General features: G+C 54.1%; 2 protein-coding genes across 2 annotated transcripts; both read right to left on the bottom strand.

Moving 5' to 3' along the window:
- Positions 1 to 862: 862 nt before the first annotated feature.
- On the bottom strand, positions 863 to 1,897 carry HRG_08620 (RNase H domain-containing protein; the record flags this gene model as incomplete). The annotated part of the gene is made up of 2 exons (XM_044867091.1): positions 863 to 1,615; positions 1,664 to 1,897. 2 exons carry the CDS (start codon positions 1,895 to 1,897, stop codon positions 863 to 865), a joined length of 987 nt encoding a protein of 328 aa, XP_044717978.1.
- A 444-nt stretch (positions 1,898 to 2,341) lies between these two features.
- Positions 2,342 to 2,875, bottom strand: HRG_08619 (reverse transcriptase (RNA-dependent DNA polymerase) domain-containing protein; the record flags this gene model as incomplete). Its single annotated transcript, XM_044867090.1, has 2 exons — positions 2,342 to 2,532; positions 2,587 to 2,875. 2 exons carry the CDS (start codon positions 2,873 to 2,875, stop codon positions 2,342 to 2,344), a joined length of 480 nt encoding a protein of 159 aa, XP_044717977.1.
- Between the last annotated feature and the right edge of the window lie 8,020 nt (positions 2,876 to 10,895).

Here is a 10,895-nt window from a genome sequence, read left to right as displayed (position 1 = left end):
GTTCGGTCTACCCGCGATGTAAACCTCGAGGACTAGGTACGGGTTTACGAGCTTCGCGCGCGACGCGAGGCGCGCTTGCAAAATTTAAAGTCGAGAGTACGGTACTCCATCAGCAAGCCAACTCAATAGACGTCGCAAATAGCGAATGGTATCGTTGAATACATGACCGGCATCGCGAAAAGCCTCAAAACGCGTATCTGACGCGTGAATGCCAATAGACTACGCTTTTTTGGATGGACGGGGAAGGCGAGTCACATCGTGTATGAGTTTAGTTGACGTCACGGACATCATTTGAAAGCGTAGGCTTTGTGCTTGCTAAGGGAGAGTGTGGATAGATATCGATAAATGGCGACCCTACGTAGGCAAGGATTCGCAAAGAAAAATGAACGATGCATAGCTTCCTGACGAGTTTTGACTCAACACAAATTCGAAGAAACAAAGTCATTTCACTCATACAAGTGTCGTAAGTGGCATTCAACGGTCCTGCCGTGCAACCTATAACCTATAATTATTTAACGTCCGAAGAGCGTGTAGCTGAAGCCCCTATTGGGGCAAAGGACGTGCTAGGCTGACGAATTTATTGTACAAAGCCGCCCGACTTCATCTCAAAACAACATCATCTAGCATCTCAACGGCTCAAAGGCGCTGTTTCGTCTGAGCCTCGCACCCGTCCGCGGGGTGTAGAGTTGCATGCGACCTGAAGTCGCAATCGGCGCCCATCATTCGCGATGAGCCTGGAAAGGGTTTCCGCTCAGGCTGTCGCTTTCTGCGAGCCTTGCTTGAGTGGGAGGCCCCGGCCGGGTGAAGTGACCGTGGACTTAAGAAACACAAAACAAAAGGGAGAAAAAGGAGTGAGTTCCGTCTAATGGCGCGGGCAGATCCTTTGGAAGAAGGAGCATTCCGATGTCATCGCGACGAAGGCTTTGAAGCCCTTGCCTACCGCATGGTGTATCGCTTCGGCCGGTGAGGGGATCAGCCTCATCCGGAGCCGAGGCGGTATCTTTCTGCAGTAGAAGGGGTGTTCTGGCGTCTTGCGTCGTCCGCATGAGCAGTCCAGACTCGCATCGTCATGGTCGAAACGCTCGTGGTAGTCGGAGAAGTCTCCGTGCCGAGATCTTGCGGCAAGAAGGTTGTGGAGCGTCGCTCTTGACAGCGTGAGCTCCAGAGGGCAACTTGTGGTGGCTTCGAGGTCTAGAGGTCTGTATGACACTGGCGCCTCGACGGCCCACCATGTGTGGAAAGCGTCTTTCGGTTGTTGCCTGGCCAGTCTGCGCAGGTGTGCCAGGGATGGCATGGCCCCTGGTGGTTCGGGTTGCAAGCATCCTGCTTTGGCGAGGCCGTCGGCCTCGTCATTGCTCGGTATGTTGGCATGACCTGGGATCCAGCGGATCTGCACGTCTCCGTGTGCCCTTGTCAGGCCCTGAAATTCGGTAAACTTGTCCTGCGATGAATCGGCTGGATTGCCTTGCAGACAAGTGGCCACTGCTAGGTTATCAGTGCAGACTATGATGCTGCTTGTCGCAGTCTCGGCCAGGCGGATAGCGGCTCGCAGGCCCTCTAGGGCCCCGGTTGCCTCCGCGTCAAAGACTTCGGCCGGACCTAGCCGGCCCGATCCCTGGGATAGCGGTTGGCTATTTTGGTGGATTGCAAAGCCGTATCCTACGGATCCGTTTGGCAGTTGCGACCCATCGGAGTATACAACAAGCGTTCCCGCAGGGGCGGTTCTGAGCCATTTGAGGAACTCCTCGGCAGTTTCGGCTTTCCTTGCTGTCTGAAGCGGGCTGGCTTCAGTGTCGAAGTAGCGTCGTGGTAGAAGCGCTGGGCGAGGGCATATTGGGAGGAGCTGATCAGTGCGTTCGAGCCTGGACTTATAGCCTCGCGGCTTGATGAAGAACATGCGTTTGATAGAATTGTGGATCGTCATGGAAGACTCCGGTGAGACCCTTTTGACTAGGGGGTGGCGTACGTCAAAGGACTTCAAGCGGGCTGAGAAGCGAATCCTCTGAGCATGAGTAAGACAGACGCAGGCGGGATCCCGCTTCACGATGTAAGGCCGGGGATGGCGTCGTTTTCCAGACGGGAAGGGCCGCTCGGATGGCGTGTCTCAAGACCGCGTCTAGGCGAAGCACGAGACGCTGTATCTTGGTGGACACAAGACGGGTCAGGTTCGCGGTGCTTGGGGCCGTATGGCCGGGGTACCACGCTTCGGCGCCGTACGGAAGGATGGGTTCGACGCAGGCCTTGACGGCCCTTCAAACTGAACGGGGGAGAGGTCCTTGTTTGGTATTATCAAGGGCTTTAAGATGGTTGGCTACCCGTCGAGCTTTGGCTGCCCACTCTTCTACGTGGGTCTTGAACGAAAGCTTCCGGTCAAGCCAGAGGCCGAGCCAGCGTAAGGAGCCCTCCGGGCGACCTCAACGCCGCCGTGCCTGATCGACGGTCGGGAGATGTCCTTCTTGCGAGAGAAGTGCATTATTTCAGTTTTGTCCGGGTCGAACGTTACAGCGTTGGACGCACCCCAGGTCAACAGTTCTTTCATATCGCGAGAGGCGAGCGTAGTCGTTTCCTCCAGCGACCACCCGGTACGTAGCATCGCTGTATCATCTGCGTAGCCGAAGCGACAGCCAGAACTTCCAAGGCGATAGATTGGGGCGATGTACAAAGCGAACAGGATCGGTGATGCCGGGGAGCCTTGTGCCAGGCCGCATTTGAGGGGCGACGCTGGCGTCGTGACGTCCTGGAACCGTACGGCGGCCGAGCGGTCCTGCATAAATGAGCCGGCCCACTTCACGAGGTTAGGTGGCCATCCTTGCTGCCTAAGTCGGAGGATGAGCCTGTTGCGCATGACAGTGTCGAAGGCACCTTGTACGTCCATAGTGACTAGCGTAGCGACCTTGCCGCGGGACAGGGCCACCTCGATATCGTGTACGAGCGGCAACTAAGTCGACTGCGGACCTTTTCGGGAGAGCACCAATTTGCTGAGGTGCAGGACACTGTAGTGTATCGAGGCCCAGGCTAGGCGGCGCACGATTAGCCTTTCGAGACCTTTGCCAAGACAGGAGAGTAGAGATATTGGCCGCCAGGCGCGGGTCTTGGAAAGGTCCCGCTTCCCTGGCTTCTCGATCATGACCACTTCTGCCTCTTTGAACTTCCGAGGATGGTAGCCGACTGAAAGGCATCCCTGATATAGGCGCTGTATATGGCCACTCAGGACAGGCCACGCTGTCCTGAGTAGGCGCACCGTGATATTGTCCGATCCTGGTGACGTATTGCGTGTTCGAAGTAGAGCGTCCTGCACTTCTTCGATCGGCACCTCTGACAGGAACGGGATGGGTGTGGTGACATCTACCGGTATCCAAGGATCGGGAATGTCATCCTCCGCAGTTCTTCGCTCGAGTGGCGCGTCGTAGAGCTTCGGCCTTGCCGGCCTGTGTCTCGACGATCGTCTCGCCCACCAGCAGAGGCGGCGGGCGGAATACCCCAGGACTTTTCAGCCAGCGTGTGATCTTAAAAATGTCCGAATCGTCTTGCACCCCGTCGATGAGGTTGCGCCAGTATGCCCTTTTGGCCCGTCGAACAACGCGCCTTAAGTCTCGACGGGCAAGTTGCACGTCGCGGTTGAACCCGAGGGGGAAGGCGCGTCTCACGCATCGGTGTTCAGCCACGGCGGCTATGCACTCGTCGTTCCACCAAGGAGCTCTTCGAGGTTGACGCTGGGATCGCCTACCAGCCGCGCGGGCCGCGGTTTGGATAAGGTCTATGATTGCGTTTGCGAGCGTATCGAGATCCTCCGTTGCCGACGCCGCTGCGGGAATGGTCGCTAGTCCAGCTTCGACGAGTTCTGCATACCGTTTAAGCTCTTCGTCGCTTGCAAGCAGAATTTTTCCTTGTGGTACGGTGGCTGGCGTTAGGGCCGGGAGAGAGATGCTAAGGGTGAAGTGGTCAGAGCTTGTGGCGAGATGATCTTCCACGGTCGCTTCAGCAAGAGCGATATTCGAGAAGCCTAGGTCGATTGCGTTTCCATGGACGTTGGTGTGTGTATTGATTGGATTGAGGAGTGAAAGGTCGTTTTCCGACGCCCAAGTAGCTATGCTGCTACCGTGACCGCGGGAGGGTCCGACCTGCCAGGAGTGGTGCCGAGCGTTGAAGTCTCCCGCTATAATGCACTGCCTTGCTATCGGCCACGCAAACAGAATATCAAGAGCGGCATCGAAAGAAGGCTCCCGATAGATGTTAACCACTGTTACGCCGTTGACCATGAGCCAAAGGATGTCTCGGGTCGCGGCCGGGCGTTGTTGATCAGCTAAGAGTCTTGCGCCTCGTCGTATATAAGTCATGACGCGCGGTCGTGTGTCGTTGTCCTCCCAGTCGTTGACCGGCGTGTAGGTATCATAGGCGGGGTGGGTTTTTGTGAGGCAGCGTGAACCCCGAACCTGGGTCCAAGGCTCTTGCAAGAGTACGACGCCATATCGTTCGGCATCTCTGCAATGGGTTCAATTGGATCCGCAGATGGCTCGGTGCTCTCCCACCGTGCAACTTTATTATTATTATTATTGTATTTTCCGTCCAGCGACCTTTAGGTCGCTCAGGTCCCCGAGACGGGGCACAGGACGTGCTGAGCTGCTGGAAGTCTAGTATCGCGGAGTAGGCCCACAATACGCGAAACGAAACGAGAACCAATCCGCGTCTTCTGCCCCTTCCACAGAACGTAAACAATCCACCATTCAGCATTTCATCGGCTCAAAGGCGCTTCTTTGCTCAGCCTGCTGCCCGTCAGCGGGACGTTCAGGCGCGACAGCCTTGTCTTTCGTTTTGGCCTCACAGGGCCGGTTCCGGAGAGCACCCTCCGCCCGGCCGAGTCGGGAAAGAGAAAATGGGTGTGTGTGCAAACAAAGGGGAAGGGAAGGAGGGAAAGCGGTTGCTGCCGCCTAGTGGCGGGGGCAGATCGTTCCAAAGAACGAGCTTGCCTTCGCCACCTTGACGAACTGGTCGAAGTCTCTGCCTATTGCTCGGTTGACCGCCGCGCTCGGTGAGGGTGCCAGCCTCATCCGATGCCGCGGCTCGATCTTCCGGCAATAGAAGAGATGTTTGGTTCTTTCGTCGACCACATGAGCACGTCAGTCGCGCATCGTCGTGGTTCAACCTTTCGTGGTAATCAGCGAAGTCCCCGTGGTGGGTTCTTGCTGCGAGCAGATGGTGGAGCAGAGGTCGTGGAATGGTAAGTTCTGGCGGGCAGCCAGTCGTGGCATCGAGGTCGAGGACCCTGTACTGTTGGGGTGCAGAAACTTCCCACCAGGCTTTGAATGCGTCTTTTGGTCGCTGCCTAGCGACCTTGCGCAGATATGCCCCACCATGGGGAAACTGACGAATAGGAAACGCTTTGCGAGGCCACTATAAGCCACAACCGGGCCGATCCGCGGCCTGTGTTACAATGTGCAGCTGAGCCTGTCCCCAGGAAACAGGGACCCTAAGGTCGAAAAGAGTAGCATTCTCGACACACCTGCGCCGCATTCATGGGCGGCAAAGTGCGGACAGACGACAGGTCAATACTGGCGACGTGCAACGGCGGGGTTGTCCCTGGAGCAGCGGGTCCAGTGCGGCCAGAAGAGTACAAGAGCCCCTGGGACTGACCGACCAATCCATCTAAAGGCTACAACCGTCCCCAATGAATGCGATGCCTCGCGCGGCCAAGACACGCCAGTTTGCGACCAGTGTCTCCTTGTCCAGTTGGGGATGCTTTCCAGCAAACAATGACACTGAAAGGCAAGAAAGCAGCCTTTTCTCTAGACTGGGTTCGCGGGGGTTTCATGATCATATTTTTGACATTCCTTGAGGTGATGCGTCGGCGATTTGACAGCCTTCCGTAAAGCCCTTGCACGTCGAAAACTGATTACCTTCAATCGGGGGTGCGGGAATAGCAGTCCCGCGGCGGCAAGAAGTGGATAATAGCTGCTGTGACTTATCCAAAACCCTAAACTCACGCAGCCAGAAGCGCAATGCTCGGATGTGTTCTTTTGAAGCTCAAGCTCCATCGTCCAGTTGGTGGCAGCGGCGACTCTCTCCTCGGGGTACTGTAGGCGCCTCTTGAGTAGTTTGTCCACTCCCGATGTGCAGATCGCTTGATGTCGGGTGAGTGCGCAGTCCGGAAGGGAGCCCGAGAATAGAGTAGGCCTGAAATCTGCTATCCACCTACAGGGTTCCCTCCCTGGGAGGGCCTAAGAGGCCAATGGCCTCCTAGGCAGACAACAGCCAGAAGTGAGAATGCCCTATTTGCTCCTTCCACCTTAAGTTCCGACTTCAGGCTCTGGAGCCATGAAGACCCGCATTCTACCCATGGTCGGGCGACACATCGTTTCAGCTTCGAAAACAAGGAGCTGTGGAGACCCGTTGGATACCCTGCCATGCCAATATTCCAGGTAACGAGGAGGCAGATGCTCTGGCAAAGGCAGGCACTCCTCTGCCAGAACCTGCGGACGCTTTTCCAACACTTGCAAACCTGCGCAAGATTGCACGGCAGCGGCCGAAAAAGGCTTTCAAGGTTTGGTGGGAAGCCTCTGCGCCCGAACGATACAAAGATCTAGGCCTCAAGGCTACAACCGGCTGCCCGCCTGAATTGGCGCTTTCTCGGCCCTCGCTCCATCATTTCCTTGCAGCAAGAACCCATCACGGGGATTTTGCTGACTACTACGAAAGGTTCAATCACGACGACGCGCGACTGACCTACTCATGCGGACGACGGAAAGACCCAACGCATGTCTTCTATTGTAGGAAGATTCCGTCACGCCACCGGCTGCGGCTTGCGCCCTCGCCGGCCGCAGCTGTCAATCGGGCGCTAGGCGAAGACTTTGTACGCTTCATCAAGCTTGCGAAGCAACCTCCTTCTTCAGAGGGATTGGCCCACGCAACTAGGCGCTCATTCCCCTTCCGCCCTGACCTTCTCCTTCCTTTTGCCCTTCCTCTCGTTTCCTCGGCCTAAGACGGGCGCAGAGATCCTGCGACATGCGTCCGCCCGGGTCACCAGGGCTCCGAAGTGCTAGAAAACAATCGGTTGAACTGAATTAGAAGACAGCCCGCGAGCTGACGGGTAGCAGGCTTGTAACGAGCGCCTCACTAGCTCAGCACGTCCTGTGTTCACCCTACCGCGACAAACGTGGCGGATAGGTGTACCGAGCACGGAAACAAGTGCGCTACTTCCACGACACCGCACTTGGAGTGGCGGCGTTCTGTTTACATTGCCTCGAAGCCCTCGCAGTCGTGACCCCAGATCATGACGTTATAGGGCCTACGGTCAATAACGACTCGTTGGAAAAAAGGGCCACCATGCAGCACGGCGAATGTAGCGCTTGCAAAGACACTGCCGTGACTTGTATACCAACATCATCATAGTATTGTGTTATACAGTTTCTGATCTCTCCATCAATGGGCAGTCATTGGCTTCATGCGCGTGTCAACGACGAAATAAAACACAAGGTGAATGTCTCGGCACCTAACCGTCTGCCGCACGGTCGCATTAAGAACATGCACCTCATCCCGCGACTAGCTTAGGTATAGCATGGCAACACTATTATGTCGTCATGGATTCGCGCACAGCGGAAACGCATCGGCCAGCCAATACTCCTCCAGACGTAACTGACCACCTGCCCGCCGAAGAGCGACCAATATTTCGAAATCGTTTGCGGGAAGGACGATGATGGTATTCAATCCAGACTCTATTGCCGCCTCAAAATACTTCTCGTCCGTAATGGGTTGCAACGTAACCGAGAAGAGCTTCATCCCTCGCCCTTACCAAGGCCCTTGCTGTAGCTGCTACCGCACGAGGGTCCCCTGCGTCGACTCGTGTGACTGTGAAGGAATCTGCTCTCCTTAAAAGTCTTGCACGCCACCTGGACAGCATGTTGCTGCATCTGGGGCTGTGTTTCCTCCCACGCCTCGGCTGAGTCTTCCCTCGCCGTCGACCGTCTTTCTGCCTCGTCTGCCTTCTCCGTGCTAACTGACAAAACAGTGACATCTGAATAATCCGAATCCGAATCCTCTCTCAACAACAAAACGCTCCGCCCGACGGCTGGCGGAAATGTTACTTTTTCGGTGGTCAAGTTTTGTTGCTCGATCCCAGGCGCCTTGAATTGGTGGCGCTGGCAGTGCTGACTAGACGTATTGAAGAAGGCGAGGTATTGTGATCTTAGTATGAAAATGACGCTATATCAGGGCCGTCAGTCTGCTCTAGTCGTAATGCAGAAAGTCTTTTTTGAGAAGGCAATGACTATGCGCGCCGAACCACTTTGCTACGGACGCCGCCTTACGGACGCCGTGTGGCTGATCCATTCGTCAGCCACATCATGTCTAAAACGGACGGATACAGGTTCTCTGGTGTTTGTTGCATGGGACTGACGTAGCTCTAACCGGTCAAATAGGTTCTCAGTTACTCAGGCAGCTACAGAACTAGGATTGACTGACAGCTGAGAGAGTCAGAATGAAGCGCTAAATACCCGTTTCGTCCGGTGCCATTATCCATGCTGATGATATCTACACTACTGGTGCCTCCTGGAGCGCTTTCGCTCCCGTGGCCCTATGTAATTACCCTCGCACATTGATACAATCCTCGCAATTTCCCTTGCTGCCGAAACTTGACACGGCTGAGGGCAGTGAAGTGGCAGGCCGCTTACGGGAGCTTCGGCGTCTGCGTTTCGGTGGAGATTCTAGCTCCTCATGATCAGAGATGGTCTCCCATGCTGACCGCCTTCTCCGTATGCTAGGCTGCCTTCTGCGGCCAGCTTGCCGCACACCTAAGTCGTTCTGTAGAAGAATATAAAAATCATAATAGTTATGATCTTTATTCTTGTAGTTTATCAAATTATGATTATTATTCTATAATTGCTCAAAAATCCATATGAAGAACAAGGTGAGTCTTCACACTCTCCTTATATAAATCAAAATTCACAATATTATAGTAATAATCAAGCTTCACAAACTTACGTAGGCTCCGCCTACTCAAATAATAAAAATTAGCCTGAGCAAATGGAACAATATCCTACTCAATATGATTCTAGTTATAATGACGAATATTTGGATCATAATATTTCTCGTAATTATAATAATTACTAATTATTTTACAACTCAACAAAATTATAACTATCCTGCTGAATAAAATCCTAGATTTTTTCGTCTTGATACTATTGAACAAGATGGTATAGATATAAGTTTTAATACACCTGTCTGCTTACTCGGTCCAAGGGCGGCTGTCTTGTTTTTGAACTTTCTGCTTGTGCTAGTCTTGCCAGCCGCTACCCGATCTCCCCTGCATTCATGGTTTGGTAGACTAACCGCCTTGCTCTCAGGGACAGGTTGTGTAGCATTCTTTGGACGTCCTCGAAGGCTCGTTGTGATCTTGGGATCGAGAATTCGGCGGTAGGGGTTGCGCGAGGTGGGCTGCCTTAGGTGCCACCGAGGGTGGACGTCCCATTTCGTCAAGATCGCCCCTGCTTCCAATTTGTTATAGATTGTATGACGGCAAGGAATCCCCAGCTGCGGAGAGATAGTACAGTCTTCGTTGCAACCTCCGATCGGCTCCGGCCAAGGACAGGAACCGCTTGGTGTCGATCTTAGAGCATGGCGGTGTTCCTTAGCGAGCAGATTGAGTCCTGGCTGGGACATCACTATGCGAAGCACTCCCAGGTACTCTGACCCCGGGCCAGAGTATGTTCGTGAGGTCAGTACTTCGTCTTGCGAGCAGTTATCAGTGAAGTCTCGCTCCTGATCGATTAGCATACCCTCAATCGCCTCAACAAGCCCATGAAAATTGCTCATTCCGTTGAGTAGATAACTTTGATATTGTTGTTGCTGGCCTCGGTACCGGAGGTCACCGAACCCCGAAATTGCGGTATTTCTTGATGAAGCAATGAGCCTACTGCGCGCTTATGGGCAAATAGGTCTTGTAAAGATACGTTAGAATAGCCTGCTGGTCATTGAACTCTTCGCACAGGCGCACCCATGCCTTCTCGTAATTTTGCTTGGTCTGTGCGAAGACCACATACTTCCATAGCTCAAGGACGCCCCGGTAGCTGTGAGGCACAGGCGCGGGGCGGCCGTTCTTTAAAGGCGGGTCACCATGTCTCCCTACCGCGAGGACAGCGTCTATATCCCCCGAAGTCAACGCTATCTGCGTCTGTCCACTGCCAGAGCTACCACCGTCGCTATCGCTCTCTTCCTTTGCGTTCTTCCACTTCCGTTTGGCATTGAGAAGAACGTTGGAGTTGATATGGTGGATACATATTTGTTGTTGGCTGTCGGGGAACTGGTTATCAATGCTGCCTTCATCTGCTGATCGTAGTCGGTGATAACGACTTCAGGTAGCGGAATCTCATGTTTCTCACTCAATTTCTTGATCCCTTCTGCGAGGAATTGGAACCCTTCACGTTTCTCGTTATCGATCAGACCGAACGCGGCATTGTAGACAGACTTTAGGCAAGTCTGGCCTGTAACCTGGAAGAGCGGTAGCTTGAATCGATTCGTATTATACGTGTTGTCAAAGCTCATTATTTCCGGAAAGCGTTTCCACATTCGGAGACAGAATGGAAAGGTCCATATTAGGCCAACAAGGCGACCAGGTTCTGTCGCTGACCACTTGACGATATATGGAATGTCCCTCTCGTCAAAGAGCTTGATCAAGCGGCCGTTGAGCCCAATCCGCCAAGCTTCTCGCGGCGCAAAAGTGCTCGGGCATTGTATATGTCCTTTCTCGTGTAGAGCATGCCGGGGTGCTTTTCTCTGACGATGCCGCGTATATCGCGCGCCCTTATCCCGACTCGTCGGCTTATCACTTCGATTGTGGCCTTGACAGATTCAGTAAGCCTCCGATGAACTGGATGGGCCGAGAGACTCATACTGCAGTCGTGGTT

This window comes from Hirsutella rhossiliensis (assembly GCF_020360975.1).
Source record: "Hirsutella rhossiliensis strain HR02 chromosome Unknown scaffold00010, whole genome shotgun sequence".
NCBI classification, from domain to species: Eukaryota; Fungi; Ascomycota; class Sordariomycetes; order Hypocreales; family Ophiocordycipitaceae; genus Hirsutella; species Hirsutella rhossiliensis.
This window is presented reverse-complemented; position numbering and strand designations above follow the sequence as displayed.